The 27,731-nt window shown below is 30.5% G+C and overlaps 2 protein-coding genes across 2 annotated transcripts in view; one reads left to right on the top strand and one right to left on the bottom strand.

Annotated features, from left to right (window-relative positions):
• Positions 1 to 89: 89 nt before the first annotated feature.
• On the bottom strand, positions 90 to 25,562 carry nudt6 (nudix (nucleoside diphosphate linked moiety X)-type motif 6). The gene is made up of 5 exons (XM_073820323.1): positions 25,310 to 25,562; positions 23,026 to 23,229; positions 14,683 to 14,738; positions 4,524 to 4,578; positions 90 to 2,297 (listed from the first exon to the last, which is right to left on the bottom strand). The coding sequence occupies exons 1-5, from the start codon at positions 25,530 to 25,532 to the stop codon at positions 1,924 to 1,926; spliced, it is 912 nt and encodes a 303-aa protein (XP_073676424.1). The 5' UTR covers positions 25,533 to 25,562; the 3' UTR covers positions 90 to 1,923.
• Positions 25,563 to 27,532: 1,970 nt separating this feature from the next.
• Positions 27,533 to 27,731, top strand: part of afg2a (AFG2 AAA ATPase homolog A) — an 82,531-nt gene continuing 82,332 nt past the window's right edge. Inside the window, exon 1 of the mRNA XM_073820253.1 lies at positions 27,533 to 27,727. Within this exon, the coding sequence (XP_073676354.1) occupies positions 27,598 to 27,727 (130 nt within the window). The 5' untranslated portion in view covers positions 27,533 to 27,597. The remainder of the gene's footprint in view (positions 27,728 to 27,731) is intronic.

The following is a 27,731-nucleotide window of genomic DNA, read 5'->3' as shown; positions in this document are numbered from 1 at the left end:
GCAAGTATTTCTATACTGTATTTTAGAGAAAGAAGGGGTTTTGCAAACACAAAGTCTTGCTTTGATGAAGGGATTCCGAGTACATCATGAATGTTTTTCCATAATGCTTTATTCTCTTTTTTTATATATATCGTCTCGGCTGAGAAAAATAGATTCTATTCAATTTAGTTACATCATTGCTGCAAGTAACAGATTAACAGTAACCGTTTGTTAAGGTAACGTAGAGAAATCAGAAGAGTTTCATTGATTAAAAACTCCAAATCTTCCAGGCAGACGCGTTTAGGTTTGTTTTTAGGCGAGGTGATGTATTATAAAGTTCAGAAACTAAAACTGGTCCATCTGCAACACACTCTTGAAAATAAACGAACTTCAATAGAACAATGAACTTTGATCAAAAAAACATTTTGCCATTTAATTAGCTTTTAAAAATTGTCCATTTGTGACCCTGGAGCACAAAACCAGTCTTAAGTAGCACAGCTATATTTGTAGCAATAGCCAAAAATACATTGTATGGGTCAAAATGATCCAAAAATCATTAGGATATTAATTTAAGATCGTATTCTACGAAGATATTTTGTACATTTCCTACCATAAATATATCAAAACTTAATGTTTGATTAGTAATATGCATTGCTAAGAACTTCATTTGGACAACTTTAAAGTGGATTTTCTCTCTAGTTTTTTCTCAGATTCAAGATTTTCCAATCTGTATCTTGATTGAAATATTAATTGAAATATCGAAAAATGGACCTCTATGACTGGTTTTGTGGTCCAGGGTCACAAAGCACTTACAAAACAAAAAACAAAAACAAATGACAAATTTCTGGTGACTCTCATGAAGAAATTATGCGTAAAATAAAGACAATTCTGTAAAGTCTATTTTTAGAGCCAGGATTTTCTGCTTAGTGCCATTATTGTGAGAAATGTCCAAGTATTACAAATGCTATCGTGATATAAGTATATATAATATTGTATATAATATATTTTTATTATATAAGGTATTTTTTGCACATCACAAAAACTCCAAAAATAGGTTGCATTTTCATCATTCAAAACATTTTTATTCAGAATTTTGGGTAAAATAAGACCAAAATATTTCTAAAACGTGTTTTATAGATAAAGTCTTCATGAGATTCAAACCGTTTTCAGTTCAAATTGAAATCTTTATTTTGAAGAGAGCACTGCAGTTGTACTTTTGTCTTATTTTCAAGTACAAATATCTCAGTTTCATTCATTATTATTTTTTAAAATCATGACACGTTTACTGGAGATTCAAAATGACTTAAGAAGTTTTCTGAAAAATGTCAAAATTAGTTTATGCTTATATTACAATATTAATATGCAAATGAAAAGTCAGAAAAATAATCTTGTTTTCCTTTTGAAATTTGCAGATATTTGTTTTTGTTTTAATCATAGACTCACTTCATTTTGACAAATGTTTTAGAAAACAAGACCATCTTTACTGCAAAAAATGCTTTTCTTGCTTAGATTTTTTTGTCTTATTTCCAGCCAAAATATCTAAAAAAATTTTAATCAATAAGGATTTTCTAGACGAGTAAAAAGAAAAAACAAGTCAAAATTAAGCATGTTTTTGCTTGAAACAAGCAAAATAATCTGCCAATGGGGTAAGCAAAAAAAATTATTTTTCATACAGAAAACAAGATTAGTTTTCTTACCCCATTGTTTCAAGCAAAAACATGCTTAATTTTGACTTGTTTTTTTTCTCTGAAAACATGACAATTTATACTCGTCTAGATTTAATAATGTTTAGATATTTTGGCTGGAAACAAGACAAAATCTAAGCAAGAAAAGCATTTTTTGCATTGTTCAGTCATTTTGCTTGATTTCAGAATGTTTCGATATTTGTACTAGAAAACAAAAGGAAAATCATTTAGCGCAGTGTAGTGTTGCTCTATATCGCCTCTACTCCTCTGGCAGTCGTCTGTAGTACAGCTGATAGAACAAGCCGGAATATACAGCCGGCAGCTGCTCCATCGCCAGGTCGATGTTGTGAAATCCGTTTTCCAGTCCGTACAGCAGAAGTTTGGCGACGCGGCTCGTGATCGGCGTCGTCTCGCTGGTCTTGGCGAGTTCGGCCAGATCCAACCATTCACAGCGCAGACATTCCTGAGTGCAGAAGTCGATGCGGTAGGAAAGCGGACTCAGTCTGCAGATCAGGTACATGTCGGACATCCCAAACGCTCCCGGATGCCTGTGCTGCTGACGGATACTGAGGAGAGAACGGAACTGTGATCGGACACCGGTTTCTTCAAAAACCTCCCGAACGGCCGTCTCGCCTGGAATAAAGCTTACGGTTAGAATAGACAAACTCTATCGTTTTAGCACCTGAGCTGCTGGGAAATACTGTCAACCGGTTCAAATTCACATTAGACTAGGCAAAAATGGAAATTAGCTGAAAATGTGTTCACCCTCAAGTCATCCAAGATGTAGATGAGTTTGTTTCTTCATCAGGTTTGGAGAAATGTCTCACTGTCTCACCAATGGATCCTCTTTACACTGCAAAAAATGCTTTTTTTACTTGGATTTTTTGCCTTGTTTCCAGCGAAAAAAAATCTTACATCAAGAAGGATTTTCTAGATGAGTAAAAATCTGATTAAGGTTTTTTAGATATTCTGGCTGGAAACAAGACAATAAATCTAAGAAAAGCATTTTTTGCATCGTAGTGAATGGGTGCCGTCAGAGTGAGAGTCCAAACAGCTGATAAGAACATCACAATAATCCACACCACTCCAGTCTGCCAGTCCTCTTCACATAATAATGCTTCTACAGTGAAAAGTGGAATCCAGAGAGAAATCTGCACTGTTTACAAGCCATAAAAAAGCTCTAAAGAAATATAAGGGTGGTTTTTGATGTGAGAGACAACAGGAGATGGACTTCTTTCACTGAAGGAAGTGTTATTATGGATTATGGACTTGTATTTTAGTTAAAAATGTCTTAATGATGGATTTGTTTCAGCTTTTGTCTTCTAAAGTAGTTAACTGATGGACTGGCACTGCAAAAAAATGTCTTGTTTCCAGCCAAAATATCTAGAAATTCTTAAATCAAGAAGGATTTTCTAGACGAGTCTTGTTTTTAGAAAAAAGAAGTCAAAATTATGTCAGTTTTTGCTTAATACAAGCAAAATAATCTGCCAATGGGGTAAGCAAAGTAATCTTATTTTAAGCAGAAAACTAAATTATTTTTTTTACCCCATTGGCAGATTATTCAGCTTGTTTCAAGCAAAAACTCAATTTTAACTTTTTTTTTCTGAAAACACGACAATAATTTTTACTTGTCTAGAAAATCCTTCTTGATTTGAGAATTTCTAGATATTTTAGCTGGAAATGAGACACAAAATCTAAGTAAGAATTTTTTTTTTTTTTTTTGCAGTGTAGTGAATGGGTGCCGTCAGAATGAGAGTCCAAACAGCTGATAAAAACATCACAAGTAATCCACACCTCTCCAGTCCATCAGTTAACAAGTCCTATAGATACATAATAAGAGAAATCTGCACAGTTTACAAGCCAAAACAACTGTGAGAGACAACAGGAGATGGACTTCTTTGACTGAAGGAAGTGTTATTATGGATTATGGACTTGTATTTTAGTTCAAAATGTCTTAATGATGGATTTGTTTCAGCTTTTGTCTTCTAAAGTAGTTAACTGATGGACTGGCACTGCAAAAAAATGCTTTTCTTACTTAAATTTTTTGTCTTGTTTCCAGCCAAAATATCTCGAAATTCTTAAATCAAGGATTTTCTAGACAAGTAAAAAATTATTATTACCCCTTTGTCAGATTATTTAACTTGTTCAAAGCAAAAACTCACTTAATTTTAACTTCTTTTTTCTGAAAACACAATCGTTTTTATTTGATTTAAGAATTTTGATAGATTTTTTTTGTCTTGTTTCCAGCCAAAATCTAAGTAAGAAAAGCATTTTCTTTTGCAGTGGGAGTGGTGTGGATTACTTGTGTGATGTTTTTATCAGCTATTTAGACTCTCATTCTGACGGCACCCATTCACTACAGTGGATCCATTGGTGAGACAGTTCTGGAATGACACATTTCTCCAAATCTGATGAAGAAACATACTCATAATCCTGGATGAACTGAGGGTGGGCAGGTTTTCATGTTTGGATGTACTGTTCCTTTAAATATTTTCACATAATTAATCAGTTTGACTGTAATAACTTTGTTTACTGTAACTTAGATGAGATTTAGAGAAACATACAGTAGGATCAAACTTCCTGAATGCAATCTTTTATCGTACGCTTGTGAACACAATGTAGTTTTATACAGAACATTTATTTTTTGGAGAAAGCTTTTGTGATCTGTGTACGGATGTAATCCATAAATAATCTAGTTTATATACGTGTCATTTTCAACAGACATTGTTTTACCTGTAGTCTTGAGGGTCTCAAATCTTAGATGACGTTCTTATAAATGCACTTTTGGAGCAGTTTCTTTCACTGCTTTTACTTTGTGTACCGATTCAGTGTGACATCAGTTCTGAATCCCAATCTTACCGATGTTTTCTCCCAGATCCGACAGACCACCGGGAAACTTCCAAGCATTCTTAGTCTGAAAAGGAAAGAAACGTCATGCATGCTATTTTAGCTGTATTTCTTAGAAATATATATATTTTTATGGAAATTAGTCATTTTATCTTTCTATTTTATCGTTCTCGTTTCACGTTCACAGATGATCTAAATAATATTTATATCTATCAACACAATATCAGATATTTTCATAAAATGTTGTCTTGTAGGTTTTAGCTTTGAGATGTGGGCTACTAAGGTCCATTACACAGTATTTCCATATTATTTAGTGTTTTGAAAGAATATAGAAAATGCTGCTAATTGAAATGAAACTTTAATTGTTACTTGAGTGGTTTTTGGTCCATTGAACAAAAATACAATGTAATGTAACGTAACAGCTTTGAAGGATTGTGACATGAGAATTGTTCTGTACTATCAATAAAGAGCAATATTTTTGTGGGCAATTGTGTTTGAAAGTATTTGAGTGTAATCAATTCTATTATAAATATTTAGCATTTCTTACAAGTGAAACACTGCAAAAAAATCATACTTAGTTTTCGGCCAAAATATTTTAAAATTCTTAAAGCAAAAAGGATTTTCTAGACGAGTAAAAACGATCATGTTTTCAGTAAAAACAAGTGCATTTTTGCTTGAAACAAGCAAAATAATCTGCCAATGAAGAAAGAAAAATCTTGTTTTCTGTTTAAAATAGGATTTTTTTTGTTTACCCCATTGGCAGATTTTGACTTTTTATTCGTCTAGAAAATCCTTCTTGATTCAAGAATTTTTAGATATTTTGGCTGGAAACAAGACAAAAAATCTAAGTAAGAAAAGCATTTTTTTTCCCCCAGTGGAAACTAGTTGGACAACAATACAACATTTAATGTATTCAAAAAACTCATAACATAGCTTGCATATAAATAGATTTGATTTTTAAAAATAAATGAGCAGAAAGTCTAAAAGTAAACAGGAAGTGTTAAAGTGATTTGTGCTTTATTCCTGTTCCCCTTGTTAACTCCTGATTGTCTTCATCTGTTTCTCGTTAGTTTAAAACGCTGAGTGTTCTTACTATTCTTTCTCAGGTTTTATCTGTTGTTAGTTTGCTTTGGTTTGCTCTTTATGTTCCTACTTGGTGTTTGGTTTTAGTTCCTAGATTTATGCACTTTAGGATTTTGTTGTTTTGATCAACTTTAACTGCATTTGGATCCAATTCTTCCTCATCTGCAAAAGTCTCATCTGTCCCACCAATCTCATGTATCATAATTATGATGGTATAATTTTGACTTTTTATCTCATAATTAGAGTTTAGATTATAATATTTGACTTAGTATATGATAATTTTGATTTATCTCATAATTATGATGGTATGCCATAATTGCACTTTTTGTCATAATTTTGACGTTATATCTCATAATTACAGATTAGATTGTTATTTTTGACTTAGTATATGATAATTTTGATTTATCTCATAATTATGACGGTATGCCATAATTGCACTTTTTGTCATAATTTTGACCTTTTAAAAAAATAATAATAACAGCTTAGATTATAATATTTGACTTAGTATCATAGAATCATAATTTTGTTTTATTTCATAATTATGACAGTATGCCATAATTTCGACTTTTTGTCATACTTTGTCATAATTACTGTTTAGATTATAATATGTAATATTTGACTTAGTATATCATAATTTTGATTTATTTCATAATTGCACTTTTTGTCATAATTTTGACTTTTTTTCTCATAATTAGAGTTTAGATTATAATATTTGACTTAGTATATCATAATTTTGATTTATCTCATAATTATGACGGTATGTCATAATTTTGACCTTTTAAATAATAATAATAATAACAGCTTAGTTTATAATATTTGACTTAGTATCAAAGTATTATAATTTTGTTTTATTTCATAATTATGACAGACAGTATGCCATAATTTTGCCATAACTTTATGTCATAATTACAGTTTAGATTATAATATGTAATATTAGACTTAGTATATCATAATTTAGATTTTTCTCATAATTATGATGGTATGCCATAATTGCACTTTTCACCAATGGATCCTCTGCAGTGAATGGGTGCCGTCAGAATGAGAGTCCAAACGGCTGATAAAAACGTCACAATAAGCTGTTTAGACTCATTCTGACGGCACCCATTCACTGTGCTGAGCAAGTGACATAATGGTGCATTTCTCAAAATCTGATTTTTATCTCATAATTACGGCTTAGATTGTTATTTTTGATTTAGTATATCATAATTTAGATTTATTTCATAATAATGACGGTATGCCATAATTGCACTTTTTGTCAATTTCGTTTTTTATCTTATTAATACAGCTTAGAATATCAAATATTACTTAGTATATCATCATTTTGATTGATCTCATTTCTACTTTTTGTCATAATTTTGACTTTTTATCTCATAATTACAGTTTAGATTATTATTTTTGATTTAGTATATCATAATTTTGACTTATCTCATAATTATTGCACTTTTCACCAATGGATCCTCTGCAGTGAATGGGTGCCGTCAGAATGAGAGTCCAAACGGCTGACAAAAACATCACAATAAGTTAACATCTTGAGAAGACCAAAGAAACAAATCCGTCATTATCTGTGCAGATTTCTCTCCTGATTCAGTCCAGACAACTTTTTCACTGAAAGAAGCATAACTATGGATTATGGATGCATGTTTTATTTAAAAACGTCTTCATGATGCATTTGTTTCTTTTGGTGTGGATTATTATCAGCTCATTCTGACGGCACCCATTCACTGTGCTGAGCAAGTGACATAATGGTGCATTTCTCAAAATCTGATTTTTATCTCATAATTACGGCTTAGATTGTTATTTTTGATTTAGTATATCATAATTTACATTTATTTCATAATAATGACGGTATGCCATAATTGCACTTTTTGTCATAATTTTGACTTTTTTTCTCATAATTAGAGTTTAGATTATAATATTTGACTTAGTATATCATAATTTTGATTTATCTCATAATTACTATGTCATAATTTTGACCTTTTAAATAATAATAATAATAACAGCTTAGTTTATAATATTTGACTTAGTATCAAAGTATTATATTAAGTATTTTTATCTTATTGTTACAGCTTAGAATATCAAATATTACTTAGTATATCATCATTTTGATTGACCTCATTTGCACTTTTTGTCATAATTTTGACTTTTTATCTCATAATTTCATTTTAGATTATTATTTTTGATTTAGTATATCATAATTTTGATTTATCTCATAATTATAACAGTATGCCATAATTGCACTTTTCACCAGTGGATCCTCTGAAGTGAATGGGTGCCGTCAGAATGAGAGTCCAAACGGCTGACAAAAACATCACAATAAGTTAACATCTTAAAAAGACCAAAGAAACAAATCCGTCATTATCTGTGCAGATTTCTCTCCTGATTCAGACCAGACAACTTTTTCACTGAAAGAAGCATAACTATGGATTATGGATGCATGTTTTATTTAAAAACGTCTTCATGATGCATTTGTTTCTTTTGGTGTGGATTATTATCAGCTGTTTAGACTCATTCTGACGGCACCCATTCACTGTGCTGAGCAAGTGACATAATGGTGCATTTCTCAAAATCAGATTTTTATCTCATAATTACGGCTTAGAATGTTATTTTTGATTTGGTATATCATAATTTAGATTTATTTCATAATAATGACGGTATGCCATAATTGCACTTTTTGTCAATTTCGTTTTTTATCTTATTAATACAGCTTAGAATATCAAATATTACTTAGTATATCATCATTTTGATTGATCTCATTTCCACTTTTTGTCATAATTTTGACTTTTTATCTCATAATTACAGCTTAGATTATTATTTTTGATTTAGTATATCATAATTTAGATTTATTTCATAATAATGACGGTATGCCATAATTGCACTTTTTGTCAATTTCGTTTTTTATCTTATTAATACAGCTTAGAATATCAAATATTACTTAGTATATCATCATTTTGATTGATCTCATTTCCACTTTTTGTCATAATTTTGACTTTTTATCTCATAATTACAGCTTAGATTATTATTTTTGATTTAGTATATCATAATTTAGATTTATTTCATAATAATGACGGTATGCCATAATTGCACTTTTTGTCAAAATTTCGATTTTTATCTTATTAATACAGCTTAGAATATCAAATATTACTTAGTATATCATCATTTTGATTGATCTCATTTCTACTTTTTGTCATAATTTTGACTTTTTATCTCATAATTACAGTTTAGATTATTATTTTTGATTTAGTATATCATAATTTTGATTTATCTCATAATAATGATGGTATGCCATAATTGCACTTTTCACCAATGGATCCTCTGCAGTGAATGGGTGCCGTCAGAATGAGAGTCCAAACGGCTGACAAAAACATCACAATAAGTTAACATCTTGAGAAGACCAAAGAAACAAATCCGTCATTATCTGTGCAGATTTCTCTCCTGATTCAGTCCAGACAACTTTTTCACTGAAAGAAGCATAACTATGGATTATGGATGCATGTTTTATTTAAAAACGTCTTCATGATGCATTTGTTTCTTTTGGTGTGGATTATTATCAGCTCATTCTGACGGCACCCATTCACTGTGCTGAGCAAGTGACATAATGGTGCATTTCTCAAAATCTGATTTTTATCTCATAATTACGGCTTAGATTGTTATTTTTGATTTAGTATATCATAATTTAGATTTATTTCATAATAATGACGGTATGCCATAATTGCACTTTTTGTCAAAATTTTGATTTTTATCTTATTAATACAGCTTAGAATATCAAATATTACTTAGTATATCATCATTTTGATTGATCTCATTTGCACTTTTTGTCATCATTTTGACTTTTTATCTCATAATTACAGCTTAGATTATTATTTTTGATTTAGTATATCATAATTTTGATTTATCTCATAATAATGACGGTATGCCATAATTGCACTTTTCACCAATGGATCCTCTGCAGTGAATGGGTGCCGTCAGAGTGAGAGTCCAAACGGCTGATAAAAACATCACAATAAATTTAACATCTTAAAAAGACCAAAGAAACAAATCCGTCATTATCTGTGCAGATTTCTCTCCTGATTCAGACCAGACAACTTTTTCACTGAAAGAAGCATAACTATGGATTATGGATGCATGTTTTATTTAAAAACGTCTTCATGATGCATTTGTTTCTTTTGGTGTGGATTATTATCAGCTGTTTAGACTCATTCTGACGGCACCCATTCACTGTGCTGAGCAAGTGACATAATGGTGCATTTCTCAAAATCTGATTTTTATCTCATAATTACGGCTTAGATTGTTATTTTTGATTTAGTATATCATAATTTAGATTTATTTCATAATAATGACGGTATGCCATAATTGCACTTTTTGTCAATTTCGTTTTTTATCTTATTAATACAGCTTAGAATATCAAATATTACTTAGTATATCATCATTTTGATTGATCTCATTTCTACTTTTTGTCATAATTTTGACTTTTTATCTCATAATTACAGTTTAGATTATTATTTTTGATTTAGTATATCATAATTTTGACTTATCTCATAATTATTGCACTTTTCACCAATGGATCCTCTGCAGTGAATGGGTGCCGTCAGAATGAGAGTCCAAACGGCTGACAAAAACATCACAATAAGTTAACATCTTGAGAAGACCAAAGAAACAAATCCGTCATTATCTGTGCAGATTTCTCTCCTGATTCAGTCCAGACAACTTTTTCACTGAAAGAAGCATAACTATGGATTATGGATGCATGTTTTATTTAAAAACGTCTTCATGATGCATTTGTTTCTTTTGGTGTGGATTATTATCAGCTCATTCTGACGGCACCCATTCACTGTGCTGAGCAAGTGACATAATGGTGCATTTCTCAAAATCTGATTTTTATCTCATAATTACGGCTTAGATTGTTATTTTTGATTTAGTATATCATAATTTAGATTTATTTCATAATAATGACGGTATGCCATAATTGCCCTTTTTGTCAAAATTTTGATTTTTATCTTATTAATACAGCTTAGAATATCAAATATTACTTAGTATATCATCATTTTGATTGATCTCATTTGCACTTTTTGTCATCATTTTGACTTTTTATCTCATAATTACAGCTTAGATTATTATTTTTGATTTAGTATATCATAATTTTGATTTATCTCATAATAATGACGGTATGCCATAATTGCACTTTTCACCAATGGATCCTCTGCAGTGAATGGGTGCCGTCAGAGTGAGAGTCCAAACGGCTGATAAAAACATCACAATAAGTTAACATCTTGAGAAGAGCAAAGAAACAAATCCGTCATTATCTGTGCAGATGTCTCTCCTGATTCAGACCAGACAGCTTTTTCACTGAAAGAAGCATAACTATGGATTATGGATGCATGTTTTATTTTAAAACGTCTTCATGATGCATTTGTTTCTTTTGGTGTGGATTATTATCAGCTCATTCTGACGGCACCCATTCACTGTGCTGAGCAAGTGACATAATGGTGCATTTCTCAAAATCTGATTTTTATCTCATAATTACGGCTTAGATTGTTATTTTTGATTTAGTATATCATAATTTAGATTTATTTCATAATAATGACGGTATGCCATAATTGTACTTTTTGTCAAAATTTCGATTTTTATCTTATTAATACAGCTTAGAATATCAAATATTACTTAGTATATCATCATTTAGATTTATTTCATAATAATGACAGTATGCCATAATTGCACTTTTCACCAATGGATCCTCTGGAGTGAATGGGTGCCGTCAGAATGAGAGTCCAAACGGCTGATAAAAACATCACAATAAGTTGACATCTTGAGAAGACCAAAGAAACAAAGCCGTCATTATCTGTGCAGATTTCTCTCCTGATTCAGACCAGACAACTTTTTCACTGAAAGAAGCATAACTATGGATTATGGATGCATGTTTTATTTTAAAACGTCTTAATAATGCATTTGTTTCTTTTGGTGTGGATTATTATCAGCTCATTCTGACGGCACCCATTCACTGTGCTGAGCAAGTGACATAATGGTGCATTTCTCTTGGATGAGTGAGCATAATTTGCATGAACTATTCCTTTAAATGGCTATTTTGCCTAATAGTGTTGTGCTTTTGGATTTGAGTCAGGATGCTGTCTATGTAGACAGTCAGCAGCTCACTGGGGTTTGGGACGGAGCCGGTGAGTTCATCTTATTGCATCAGAGCACATTGCGATGTGTCATTGTTTTTCCACTGGTGAAAGATGAAGTTCTCAGCAGGGGTTTTAATCATTTCGACACTAGAGAAACATCCCCACCAGATTGCTTTTTATTAACACGGTTGGTGCGCCCAGATGCAATCTGCTCCGTGAAGATAAATAACTCTGTGAGTTCGACTTGAACGATCTGCAGTCCGGCCTCTGATACTCCCAGAGATATTTTGGACCTGAACACGCAGGCCATTTTACCAGTAAATGACGACCGAAACGGGCCGTGACGCAAGATAAAAGCGGAGGAAAGATGTTGGCTGCTGGATAAAACAATCTTTTGAGTTTCCATTCCAGAGGAGAGAGCCGCCCGCCGCACGCTGCCCTGAGCACAACCCAGATGTTTATTTTACTGGGAAACGCTCTCCAGACGTTTAACGAGGTTACACTGAGCTCATTATCGCTCCAAAAGCTGTTCAATCGCTGTCTCAGTTCAGAATTAAACAATTAGAGTTGATTTAGATGCTAATTCTGAAACCTAGATGCCTGTCATCATTTACTACAACTTGGTATATCGTAATTTTGATTATGCTATAGTGCACTTTTTGTCACAATTTAGATTTTTTTAAATCTTATAATTATGGCTTAGATTGTAATATTTGACAGTATCTCATCATTTTGATGTGTTTCACTTTTTGTCATAATTTTGATTTTTTTATCTCATAATTTTTATTGTATGACTTGGTAATCATAATTGTAATTTTTAATCTCATTTTTTTTTTTTTTTTACTTTTTCATACTTATGTCATAATTGTGATTTGACGTTTACTTTGTCATAATTTTGAAATTATTTCACAATTATGACCTGGTAATTTCACCTTGTCATAATTCAACTTTTTATCTCTCAATTGACTTTTTATGTCATAATTAACTTTATCTAATAAAAACCATCATAATTTCTCTTTGTGCTATAATTATCGACTTAACTCATGACTCAGAATGCCATAATATTAACTTTTTGTCTCATAATTAAGACTTTTTATCTTATAATTAAGACTTAGTTTGTCAGTTTTGACTTAGTATATCATTTTGATTTATCTCTAAATTATGACAGTATGTCATTATTGCACTTTGTCATAATTTTAGCTTTTTATCTCGTAATTTTTAGTTAGCATGCCATACTTGTGACTTTTTAATCTCATTATTATTTTTTTCATAATTTCTACTTTTTATCATATGACTTAGTAATCATAATTGTAATTTTTTATCTCATAATTATTCTTTTTCACAATTTTGACTTTTTCATACTTGTGACTTAATATGTCATAATTGTGATTTGATGTTGACCTGGTAATTTCACTTTGTCATAATTCAACTTTTTATAATTGACTTTTTGTCATATTTGACTTTATCTCATAATTACAACTGTCATAATTTCACTTTTTGACATAATTTTCGATTTATCTGATTAAGATTTAGTATGCCATAATTTCAATTTTTTAATCTTATAATATTTTTGTTTTGTATCTCATAATTATGGCTTAGATTGTCAGTTTTGACTTAGTATATCATAATTTTGATTTCTTATAATTATGACAGTATGTCATAATTGCACTTTTTGTCATAATTTTGGCTTTTTATGTCATATCTATGACTTAGTATGTCATAAATGTGACTTTATTTCAAAATTATGACCTGGTAATATCACTTTATCATAATTCAACTTTTTATAGTTTACTTTTTGTCATATTTGACTTAGTAATATTTTGTCATATTTGACTTTATCTCATAATTATAACTGTCATAATTTCACCTTTTGACATAATTTTCGATTTATCTGGTTATGATTTAGTATGACATAATTTCAATTTTTTAATCTTATAATAATTTTTTTTTGTATCTCATAATTATGGCTTAGATTGTCAGTTATGACTTAGTATATCACAATTTAGATTTTTCATAATTATGACAGTATGTCATAATTGCACTTTTTGCCATAATTTTGGTTATCTCATAACTGACTTAGTATGACATACATAAGACTTTTTAATCTCATAATTATGTTTTTTTTTTCATAATATCTACTTTTTATCATATGACTTAGTAATCATAATTGTAATGTTTTATCTAAAAAAATGTTTTTCACAATTTTTACTTTTTCATATTTATGACTTAATATGTCATAATTGTGATTTGATGTTTACTTTGAGATAGTCCAAATTATGACCTAGGAATTTCACTTTGTCATTTTCAATTTTTTATGTCATAATAGACTTAATCTCATAATAATAACTTCACTTAATAATAATTTCACACATAATAATAATTTCACTTTTTGCCATAATTTCGATTTATCTCATAATTGTGACTTTTTATCTCATAAATATGATTTAGTATTGATCTCATAATTATGACGATGCCATAATTGCACTTTTTGTCCTAATTTTGACTTTTTATCTCATTATCATTTCATTTAGATTTTTTTTTATCTCGTAACTATGGCCTAGTATCTCATAATTAGGATTTAGTATATCAATTTCACTTTCTGTCATAATTTCAACTTAGTATGTCATGATTACAACATTTAAAGTCATAATTGCAACTCTTCACCAAAGCATGATTTTTTTTTTTCTTGTGGTAGAAATAGACTTCTATAGAAAAGCTCTCAGTTTGCTCCAGATGAGCGTTCGCTGCAGAAGAAGGTCAGCAGTTTGAGGCTCGCAGGTACAACAGTGTGGCTTTGACTGCAGGTTTGTTTACATGCTGCCCAAAATTACAGGGATAAAACTGTTTACCTCAAACCAAAATAATTTCTGTTTTTTTTAAGCAGCACAGAGCCTTTTATCAGAGACATGAGAGACGGCAGTGTTTTTTATCTTTTCGCTTTCACTTTCAAAGTGAGAGTGATTCCGTACCTTATTTCTGTCCTGAACAACAAGGACTTTGCCGTTGGATTCGTCCACAACAGCACCTTTAAACAAGACAGCAATAATTCATGATTACACAGAATCAGTGAGAAACAAAAACAGACCTGAACAACTGAGAGAGATTGTCTGTAATGTAGTGGAGTGTGTGAGTGTGGGCTTTATATAACCCTCTCCGGAACTCAACTTCCCCCTCGGCGTGCGCTCAAACACACAAACACACACTTGTGAGCTGCTTAAAACCACAGATACAAACCAGCAGGGAAATGCTATTAACTTTATTTAACCCTGATTAAAGCTACTATTCAAAAAGTTAAATATCCATCTGAATATCTATCTACAGTTGAGGTCAATAGTTTACATCCTTTCAGAATCTGCAGGATGTTCATTATTTTAGCAAAATAAAGAGATCATACAAAATGCATGTTATTGTTTGAGTACTGACCTCACATATGTGACCCTGGACCACAAAACCAGTCTTAAGTCGCTGGGGTATATTTGTAGCAATAGCCAAAAATACATTGCATGGGTCAAAATTATTGATTTTTCTTTTATGCCAAAAATCATTAGGAAATTAAGTAAAGATCATGTTCCATGAAGATTTTTTGTAAAATTCCTACTGTAAATGTATCAAAATGTAATTTTTGGTTTGTAATATGCATTGTTAAGAACCTAATTTGGACAACTTTAAAGGTGATTTTCTCAGGATTTTGATTTTTTTGCACCCTCAGATTCCAGATTTTCAAATAGATGTATCTCGGTCAAATATTGTCCTATCCTAACAAACCATACATGAGCTTTCATATTATATACACATCTCAGTTTTGTAAAATGTAACCTTATGACTGGTTTTGTGGTCCAGGGTCACATATAGTCCATATTTACGTTATTCTTAATACTGTGTTGTTGCTTGAATGATCCACAGCTGTGTTTTTTTGTTTACTGATAGTTGTTTGAGTCCCTTGTTTGTCCTGAACAGTTAAACTGTGTTGTTTTTGACAACCATCTTAGATTTAGTCTTAGTCTTAGTCTTTTGGACTAAAATGCTTATTAGTTTTAGTCAAATTTTAGTCACTTCTATATGTGATAGTTTTAGTCCAATTTTAGTCGACGAAAAGTCAAAAAGGTTTTAGTCTAGTTTTAGTCGACGAAAAGTCAAAAAGGTTTTAGTCTAGTTTTAGTCGACGCAAAGTCAAAAAGGTTTTAGTCCAATTTTAGTCGACGAAAAGTCAAAAAGGTTTTAGTCTAGTTTTAGTCGACGCAAAGTCAAAAAGGTTTTAGTCTAGTTTTAGTCGACGCAAAGTCAAAAAGGTTTTAGTCTAGTTTTAGTCGACGCAAAGTCAAAAAGGTTTTAGTCTAGTTTTAGTCGACGCAAAGTCAAAAAGGTTTTAGTCTAGTTTTAGTCGACGCAAAGTCAAAAAGGTTTTAGTCTAGTTTTAGTCGACGAAAAGTCAAAAAGGTTTTAGTCTAGTTTTAGTCAAAAAAGGGGGAAAAGTAGTCTTTTAACAAACTAATGTAGGTCAGTAATTATTTTGCTGTTGGGTAGTGTCACTTATAGGTTGTGAAAATAGCAGATCTATAGTTCAACTCATTGTGAGCTTCCGGATCGACTATTTTCACCAATAATTACAATAATGAAGGAATGGTTTTAGACATAAAATACATATATTTGAAATAATGTGCAAACTGCCGCCATCATGGTTAATCGTCTGTCTGTCTGTGTGACAACAATGTGACGTGGGCGTAACCAAACAAGGATGGAATGCTAAAACAGCTTGCCATACTAGTATGGCAAAGAGTATTTAATGCTAAAACGGCTTGCCATAGCGGCAGATACTTTTTCGGTTTTGATTGGCATGCACAATAAGCAGAAATGTCATGCATTTTAAACGTCTGACGGACCACCCACTAACATTTTCGTCTATTCTCGTCTCGTCAACGAAAGCTCACACACGTCTCGTCATGTTTTAGTCATCAACGAGCCATTTTTATCTCGTCATCGTCTCGTTATCGTCATGAGGAATTCACTTGTTATAAATGAAAAGAAGACAAAGGAAATCATCTTTGGACCTTCAGAGGAAGGGCAACAAATACAAGTAACTATACATAATACACCGATTGAAATAGTGTCTGCATATAAATACTTGGGTGTCTATGTGGACGCGCTTTATCATGGAGTGTGCATATAGAGTATGTCTGCTGTAAAGTACAACAGCGTATTTACTTCCTTAGGAGACTAAGATCTTTTGGAGCAAATAAACAGATTCTGTTCATGTTTTTTCAGTCTGTAATACAGAGTGTTGTACAATATGGAATATGTGCATGGTATAGTTGTCTTTCTGTTCAACTTAAAGCTCGACTGGCAAGGCTGATATCAAACTGTTCTAAGACCGTGGGTCAAAGCCTTGAGCCAAGTTTTCATGAGTTGTATAAGAAAAAAATGCTGTCCTTGACACATAAAATTATGTCTGACTGTTCCCATATTCTATATAAGGAATATCAACCGTTGCCATCAAATAGAAGACTGAAAGTACCATATGCTAGAACGAATAGATTACGGAAATCTTTTGTTCATCAGTCAGTAAAATTAATTAACCAGAACTGGGGGTCAAAGTAGGCAGTAATACTCGGAGGAAGGGAGGATACTTAAGTATTTGAACAGTAGATGGATGGGTATTGACATGTATGTCTTTGAATGTATTTGTATTGTGTAATGTGTATTGTTGTGAATTAATGTTAGACAGTAAACGCAAATAGGATGCAAGACAATTTTTGGAAGAAATTCCAACAATAAAGTGAAATTGAAATTGAAATTGAAATTGAAATGAAAAAAAGTTGCGTCAACGAAATGATGTCGTCATCGTCATCGTTGACGAAAACAACACTGCAGTTAAACTGCATGCTGTTCTTCAGAAAAATCCTTCAGCTCCCACAAATTCTTTGGTTTTCCAGCACTTTTGTGTATTTGAACCCTTTCCAGCAATGACTGTATGATTTTGAGATCCATCTTTTCACACTGAGGACAACTGAGGGACTCATATGCAACTATTACAGAAGGTTCAAACACTCACTGATGCTCCAGAAGGAAACATTAACAAATTGAATTTGAAGATCAGGCTAAATGTAACTTGTTTTATCTTCTGAGAAACATGTAACTATCTTTTGTAGCCTCTGAAGGGCAGTATTAAATGGCAAAATATATCAGTATTTTTACAACATAAGATGTGTCATGAAAATACAGAATGCAAAATAGGATCTAATTTTCTTTATGCAAACATAACCTTATGTCTTGTGTTCATTTTGTCAGCTTTTTTAAAAATTAGTCCTAGTTTTAGTCCTGTATCAAATCTCCTTTTTTTGTTTTAACAGTTTAGGTCAAAATCTTCAAAATATTAATTATTTGACCAAAATAAGAGGGATCATACAAAATGCATGTTATGGTTTATTTAGTACTGACCTGAATACGATATTTCACTGATGCTTCAGAAGGAAACACGATGCAGTAAGAGCTCTTTGAATTTAAAGACCAGGGTTTAAGATCAAATTTAACTTATTTTGTCTTCTGGGAAACATGCAAGTGTCTTCTGTAGCTTCTGAAGGGCAGAACTAAATTAAAAAATAAGAAAAATGTACACATCTCCAATATTTTCAAAAGTTTTCACCCCCGGCTCTTAATGCATGTTTTTTTTTTTCCTTCTGGAGCATCAGTGAGTGTTTGAACCTTCTGTAATAGTTGCATATGAGTCCCTCAGTTGTCCTCAGTGTGAAAAGATGATTCTCATAATCAAACAGTCATTGTTGGAAAGGGTTCAAATGCACAAAAATGCTGAAAACCCAATGAATTTGTGGAACCTAAAGGATTTTTCTGAAGAACAGCAGACAGTTGAACTGTTCAGGACAAACAAGGGACTCATGAACAACTATCACTAAATAAAAAACACAGCTGTGGATCATTCAGGCAACAACACAGTATAAAGAATCAATGGGAATGTAAACATGGACTATATGTAAACATCTTTTATGTGAAATATCTTATTCAGGTCAGTACTAAATAAACAACAACATGAATTGTGTGTGATCCCTCTTATTTTGATAAAATAGTTAACATTTGGCAGATTCTGAAACTTTTGACCTTAACCGTATCTAAAAGCTTTTTCTGCTTAACGCTAGTTTATAAACAAAAAGTGATTCAAGAATTTGTGAAATGTGGACTAACAAGTTTTAACCTTATAAACTATCATATCTGATACTCAGATTTCCTCTAAATGATCATCATGATCAAATGTTGCTGTCAAAACTGTTTATTTGCATGTCTTCTGTCATCTGATTGATAGTTTATAGGTTTTTTATGCAGTATAAATAATTTAGTGTAATTGTACAAACATCCACCATCAGCTGGTGCTTCACGCGTCTTTTTGCTGTCAAATCTTGAATGATTTTTTATCAAGTAAACATCAGAATAACTGCAGTGATATTTCCAGACGAACACTTACTGGACTGAAGAAGCTAGCTTTTACTTGATTCTCCATCAATCATTTTTTAGTCTCAAATCTGATCATCAGGATCTTTTGAGGAGCATTTTTTTCCAGGAGCTGTACTTTCACTGTTCCTCAGCGGAGGAATGATCTTCCCAAATCTTTATTTGTGCATCTCTCAATCATCATTAGCAGTTACTTTTAAAAGTAATGCGTTACAATATTGAGTTACTCCCTAAAAAAGTAACTAATTACGTTACTTAGTTACTTTTTATGGAAAGTAATGCTTTCTGTTACTTTTGCGTTACTTTTTAAATCTGTGCAGGGCTTGCTTGTTTGCTTTTTATATGAAAAGTTGTATTTTTGTCAAATGTAAAATCCTTTTCACAGCAAAAGCCTCAGGTTTAGAGAAAAGTAAATTGACGTCTGTACAGTAGACCACAGATGAACAAACGTCAACTCTTCAGCAATAAAAAAAAAAGAAATGTTAGATTATCTTGAGTAATTTTTGCTTATTAGTATGGATGCACTGGATCATCGAAGGTCAGCAGCAAATACATCGGTTAATAAAATGGGATTAAATACATAAAATATATTTTGCATTATAATGTGAGTTGGATTTCAGTTTTTATTCCTTTTGAGGAACACTGTATCTGTTTTTTCAGTGAGTGAGATGAATTAATGCATGTTCACATTTATTCTAGAACTAAAGTAACATCTTACTCACAATTTTGATCAATAAATGGGGGAATAAAGTAACTGACGTTACTTATTTGGAAAAGTAACTCCACTGGTAAGATATTTAAAAACAATTTTTTATTTTTTTTGTAAATTAAAAAGTAATGCATTACTGTCCTAGTAACGTGAAAAAAGTAATGGGATTATGCAACTCACTTTTATGTAACTTACTTTTTCCAATAGTAAATTAACACATTACTTTTCCACTCATTTATTGATTAAAAGCTCTCTTGTCCTCATGTTGAGAGAAATTGTAAGATGTTACTTTAGTTCTAGAATAAATGTGAACATGCATTAATTCATCTCACTCACTAAAAACAGATACAGTGTTCCTCAAAATGAATAAAAACCTTCAATAATTAAATATGTTAAATACAAATATCCTTTATGTATTTCATCTCATTTTATTAACCTTTGATCAAAATTCATCCATACTAATAAGCAAAAATGACTCAAGATAATCTAACATTTGTTTTCCTTTTTTATTTCTGAAGAGTTGACATTTGTTCTTCTGCGGTTGGGTCTACTGTACAGACGGCAATTTACTTTTTGCTTTTGGTGTGAAATGGCTTTCACATATGTGACCCTGGACCACAAAACCAGTCTTAAGTCGCTGGGGTATATTTGTAGCAATAGCCAAAAATACATTGCATGGGTCAAAATGATTGTTCTTTTATGCCAAAAATCATTAAGAAAATAAGTAAAGATCATGTTCCATGAAGATTTTTTGTAAAATTCCTACTGTAAATATATCAAAATGTAATTTTTGATTAGTAATATGCATTGCTAAGAACTTAATTTGGACAACTTTAAAGGTGATTTTCTCAGTCTTTTTGATTTTTTTGCATCCTCAGATTCCAGATTTTCAAAGAGATGTATCTCGGCCAAATATTGTCCTATCCTAACAAACCATACATCAATAGAAAGCTTATTTATTAAGCTTTCATATGATGTATACATCTCAGTTTTGTAAAATTTAACCTTTTGACTGGTTTGTGCTCCAGGGTCACATTTGACAAAAATAGAACTTTTTATATTAAAAACAAACAAGCAAGTCCTGCCCAGATTTTAAAAGTAACGCAAAAGTAACATAAAGCATTACTTTCCATAAACAGTAACTTTTTCGAGAGTAACTCAATATTGTAATACATTACTTTTAACAGTAACTTTCCCCAACTCTGATCCTCAACTGAAACCTTTGTGAGATTGTCAGCTGCTGCTCTGAAATTGTCCCATAAATGTTCAACAATTAATCCTCCCACGGTCTAAATAAAAACACACAGAGGCTGTTGGTTCGGAAGTTCTACAGAAAGGAAATGCGGTCGGATTATTCACTGCTAAAATATTCCAAACGTGGGATTTCACCTTCATAGCATTCGGCTTTAATCAAACACAAACACGAAGGCGGCTGCCAGACTGAGCTCACGCCGTTGCCCAGGCATCTTTCCGGGCATGTTCTAACATGTCTGTGTCCGGCGCTCTGGAGGAGCAGCGCCGCCTGCGGGTCAAACCGAGAACCGCTGATTCAGAAGAGTATGGCAAGCCATTTTAGCCTAAAACATACTAAGCGTTACTCATGGTAATTGAATTTTTACTAGTAACAATTGAATTAGAGAGTTCTATAATTATTATTTTTTTTACTAGTAACAATTAGAGAGCTCTCCAATTAAATTCGTACTACTAAAAATTCTGTTGTAGAGCTCTGTAATTAAAAATGAATGGAAGTCAATGGAGACATATGACTAGTAAAAATTCATTTGTAGAGCTATCTAATTGACCATATGCATGGATTACTGACTTGTTTTAGACAAGCCAGCTCAGTCATAATAGGAGTGTACTTTGCTTATTTTCTTTACATAATCCATTCTCAATCAAAGAAATGTTTTGTTTGTCTAAGAGTACCAAGCGTCCATGTATAGCATTTAAAAAATGATAAAAAAAAGAAAAAATGCCAGTGAACCGGCTAAAAATGCACGAATCATTGCTATGATTGACAGTAATAGCTGGACCAAACATCTGAGAAGCTGATGTCAAAAACAGAGCTGTGCATTAAATGATTCAGACTAAATTCAGAGTAACAAAAGAGCAGTAACAAGTTTGTGTTGTTAGATATAGACTATTAAATAGCTTTTACACTTCAAGATAAAGCTCAAAAGATGTAGTTATTCAATTATATATATATATAAAAAAATCAAATTCATATTGATTCATATTGAGTGCATGATTTAATTATAATACCATTACTATTTAACTTATTTAATTTGTAGTTAACTATATATAAGTATATAAATAATTCACCCTTGTAGGCTGTTTGTGTCTGAGCTTAATGACTTTCCGTGCAGTAAAAGTACAAAAATTTATTGTACTGGTAATTTTATAATAAATCGAAAAGCAAGACATCTTAAAGAATCTATGGAGTTGAAATGCAGTTGCAGCCAATGATTGATCCTCTGCTGCCATCTTTTGGTTATATGGGTAATATGTCATTTTTAGCTTAAAAAATATTTTTTCCCATGTCGTTTTATTAATGAAAAGTGAATCTTTGAAGTGAATTTTACTGCACAGCTGTATATTTAAAAAATAATTAAGGCTTTAAAATATGACCTTAGTTAATTAATTTAGCCTTAGTATATGTGACCCTGGACCACAAAACCAGTATTAAGTCGCTGGGGTATATTTGTAGCAATAGCCAAAAATACATTGCATGGGTCAAAATTATTGATTTTTCTTTTATGCCAAAAATCATTAGGAAATTAAGTAAAGATCATGTTCCATGAAGATTTTTTGTAAAATTCCTACTGTAAACCCATCAAAATGTAATTTTTGGTTTGTAATATGCATTGTTAAGAACCTAATTTGGACAACTTTAAAGGTGATTTTCTCAGTATTTTTGATTTTTTTTGCATCCTCAGATTTCTGATTTCAAATAGATGTATCTCAGCCAAATATTGTCCTATACTAACAAACCATACATCAATAGACAGCTTATTTATTGAGCTTTCATATGATGTATACATCTCAGTTTTGTCAAATTTAAACTTATGACTGGTTTTGTGGTCCAGGGTCACATATTTTAGGCTAAAACAGCTTGCCATAGAAGAGAACTTGTTCTTGCTCTTACCAGCGACTCCTATTTGATGTGTGGCGAACGCAGGCAGTCTGTCCTCTCCTGGTCCGAGCCACAGGCTGAGAACGGCCACGTCTTTCCGAGCGTGATGGAAGCTGAAGCCGTGATTCGCCGCCGCTGCTGACAGTCTGCTGAGAGCGATGGGAACATGAAGCCATGCGGCGATCCGGCCTTCTGACCGCCACCGACTCAGAGACACTAACACACACATAAAGAAACATAGATGAATTAGACACATTAGATTAGAGTTCAAAGGTTTGTGATCAGGATGAACACATTCATACTTGAAAAGTGACAGTGAAGACATTTATAATGTTACAAAGTAACTGTTTCTGTTTCAAATGAATGCTGTTCTTTTGAACTTCCTATCTGTGCATCCTGAAAAATAAATCAAACACATTACATATTTTGAAATAAGTGTCTTTGATCAAAAATATAGTAAAAAATGTGAAATAGTATTATAATTTAAAATATCTGTTTTCTATGTGAATATATTGTGAAATATAATTTATTCCTATGATCAACGCTGAATTTTTAGCATCATTACTGCAGTCTTTGGTATCTCCAGTCTTAAGTAATTGAAAAATAACATCAAATAAAAATGACATTTACATAAAAATGAAATATATAAAGTAGAGTAAGTATATAGAGTAAATAAGAGAAATAAAAATCTGATTAAAATAACTACACAAACATTACATTCAATAACAAAGATTAATAAGTAATAAATACATTAACAAATTAAGTAAAACAAATAGTAAATGCATTAACTTGAAAATATGTAAATAATTCAAAAATAATATTAGAATGATTTCTGAAGGATCACGTGACACTGGAGTAAAGATGCTGAAAATTCAGCTTTGAATGCAGGAATAAATTGTATTTTATAATATATTCACATTGAAAACAGCTGTTTTACATTCTAATAATATTTCTTTTTTTACTGTATTTTTGATCAAAGAAGAGAGTTCTTTTGAGAACAAACAAACTAAAAAAATCTTCCTGATGTCTATATTTGAAAGGTAATGTGTATATATAATGTGTTTTATTTAATCCTGTAAAAAAGCTAAATTTAAAGAGTTTGGAAAACAAAATTTATATATAAGACATTATTGTATTTATTATTATTTGTAATATGGCTTTTTTTTGTTTACTTAAAAATTTATTTGATTTTTACTTTGATCTCATTTTAATATATTTAATTTTTTTGTACTTAATCTGTTTATTGTTTTAATGTTTATTTATTTGTTTTTAATCAATTTTTGTTAATATATTAATTTACTTTCTTATTAATCTATGCTTATTACTTTATTTTCAAATTTTTGTGGTTATCATTTTAATGAAATATATATTTTTCTTTTACTCATATATTTAATCTCATTTTTCTTTATTTTTTAAATAATTACTTATTTATTCACTTACTTAATTTAATCTTTGTTAGCAGAAATTCACATTTTAAATTATTTATTATTATTATTTTACTATGCAAGTAGTGAATGTGACAATACATTCAATAGATGCATTGAATATATTGTCAGAGTAAATTAATCCAGAATTTAAATTAATGCAGAATTCCTTATAACAAACATATAGCAAAAAACACAATATGACAATATTTAAATGTGCCAGATATAAATCACTTTCAACATATTTTATTTGTTCAAATCATTTTTTAATTTAAAATTATATTAATTTTTCACTATTTACCGTATTTTTGATCAAAGAAGAGACTTCTTTCAAACAAACCAAAATATCTTACTGATCTGAACTTACCTAAATATATAATGCGTTTCTATTTAATCATAGAAAATAATTAAATAAGCAAAATTGAAAGACTTTGGGAAAATTAAATAAGGAAATATACTATAACGTAAATAAGAAATATCTCAATTACTATTTCCAGGTGATCCAGATGTACTTAACTATTGATCAGGTTAGATGTTCTGCTAAGCTAAATAATAGGACATTATTATTATTCCTTTGTATAATTAAATTATTATTATTTTAAATATTTATTAATATATGTTTTTTTTTACTTAAATTGATAACAATGTAATGTGTATGCAATAAATAAATAAATAAATAAATAAATAAAATCCTGTGCTGTAATATGATTGGTGGAAAACCGCTGTTCGTTCGACTACATAACACGCGGAAATTCATGCATGCATTGCATAAATAACACGCATTTACAGTCATTTAAGCACATTACACTGTATTTACGCATGACTTCAGTATTATTTTTCATTGTTAGTGTTGGTTATTTTCGCTCCTGTACCCCGCAGCAGCTCGGTAAAGTCGTCCTCGCTGATGTCCGGCGGAAAGTCTCGCACAGTCACGCCTCCGAACCGATCCACGTCTCCGGACAGCAGAGGCCGGAGGAGCCGCTCCTGACAGCCGGAGCCCAACCGAACCGAACCGGCGGAAATAAACCGGCGCTGCCTGAACACAGAGGAGAACCTGCAGAACACAGAAGAGACCCTACAGAACCCGGCTGACATGATCCAAATCACCCTGACACCAAAACAACCAGCAGCCGAGCGAACGCGTGTTTACTCGAGTAGAGGCGCATGCAGAAATACACTAGCGATTTAATAAAAGCAAAGGTTGGTTTTTAATCTTTAACACTCCACATACGATCTTCATATGACAGACCTCATCCTAAAATTACAAAAACATCGTTTCTTGTATAAGACCCAATCAACGATACTGTTAAAACCCAATAAATAATTAATAAACATGAAAGATTGTTTGGAAAATATGACATTTCTGTTACGTTGCATTGTTCGTTTTACATTTTCTTTATTATGTAATCTAATTTTTTAATGATTTCAAATGTTTATTTATTCATTGTTTATATGAAAACAAATTTTACATGATTAATTTTTATTTAATCATTTATTTAATTCTTATGTATTTATTTACTTACTTTTTAATCTGTGTATTTCTTTATTATTTAATGTGTTTGTTGTATAGTTATTTATTTTAATCTAATTTTATCTTTATTAGCTCATTTTTAAAGTCTTTATTTTAATCCAATTTATAATTATTTATATAATTATTTTTTAAGTATATATTTATTTTAATGTTTATTTATTTATTTACTTATTTTTACATATTTATTTATTTGCTTGTTTTAATCAGTTTATTTCTTTATTATTTAATCCAAAAATGTTTTTATTTTAATTTATCTTTATTAAGTCATTTTTTAAATTTAATATATGTAATATTAAATTTTCTATTTTATTATTTAATTAATAACATTTAATTTTTAATTTAATTAATAATTATTTTTAATTACTCATTTATTTACTTCTGTTTATTTGTATTTATTTTCTTTCAACTTTACGTATTTATTTTTATTTATTTTAATACAATGTATGTATTTATTTATTTTATTGTTTATTTATTTATTATTTAATACTTTTTTAAGTTTTAATTTTATTATTTTTATTTTTAAAAGTATTTATTTAATTTAATGTTTATTTATTTACTTAGTTTTACATATTTCTTTATTTGCTTGTTTTAACGTGTTTATTTATTTTTTATTCAATCCAATTTTTTATATTTATTTTATGAAATTGTATTTATTTTTATGTATTCATTTTTTATTTAAATTGTTATATTCATTTTCTATTTATTTGATTATTTAATGATTTTTAATTAATTATTTAGTTATTTTAAATCAAATTTATTTACCTGTTTATTTTTTATATATTTGTTTGTTTTAATCTGTTTATTTTATTTAATCTTTATTTAATTGTTATTTATTATATATTTTTAATATTGTTTATGTATTTATTTATTTACTTAGTTTTACATATTTATTTATTTGCTTGTTTTAATGTTTATTTATTTTTTATTTAATCCAATTTTTATTATTTATTTGATCAAATTTCCTTTCATTTTTATGTATTCATTATTTTTTTTAATTTAAATTGTTATATTCATTTTCTATTCATTTTATTATTTAATGATTTTTTTTATTAATTATTTAATTTAATTATTTAAAATCTAATTTATTTACCTGTTTATTTTTTTTACATATTTGTTTGGTTTAATCTGTTTATTTATTTTATTTCATCTATATTTGATTGTTGTTTATTATTTATTTTTAATATAATTTATATATTTATTTATTTATTTAGTCTCTTTTTTATGTTTTGTTGTTAATTAATTAATTAATTAATTCATTTTGATTTCAACGTTTTTTTTTTTTTTTTTTTAATTTAACCTTTATTTATCAAGGGAAACTGTTTGAGAACCACTTCTCATTTACAAACATGACCTTTAGTCATGTTTTGGCTTTAAGGACTTAAGTGCAATACTATGGTACTTAAATGAGTAGGCCTATAGATAATCGATATATGTAAACACAAGCACAAGGATTTTGTGTGGATAAAGGCTGCATTGTGTAACGGTGAGGTTTATAGGTGTTTATATTGCATGTTTTACGGTACCTAACGGGGAGGAGCTGAACTTTGACATCAGGAAGTTTACATTCACGTGTGGACGCCTTGAGTGGGTTTGTGTGTTTAACACACATCTAATAACACACCAAACATCATGTCATCAAGCAAAGGGAAAAGTAAAGGAAAAAAGAGACAGAGTGAAGGAGAAGGAGACAGATCTGCGTCAGTCTCTGATGAACCGGATTCAAGCGGCCGATTAACGGTCACAGACTTCATAGAGAGAGGTAA

Source organism: Garra rufa, chromosome 16, assembly GCF_049309525.1.
Source record: "Garra rufa chromosome 16, GarRuf1.0, whole genome shotgun sequence".
In the NCBI taxonomy this organism is placed as follows: Eukaryota; Metazoa; Chordata; class Actinopteri; order Cypriniformes; family Cyprinidae; genus Garra; species Garra rufa.
Note: the sequence above shows the minus strand (reverse complement) of the source record. Positions and strands in the feature narration are given on the sequence as shown.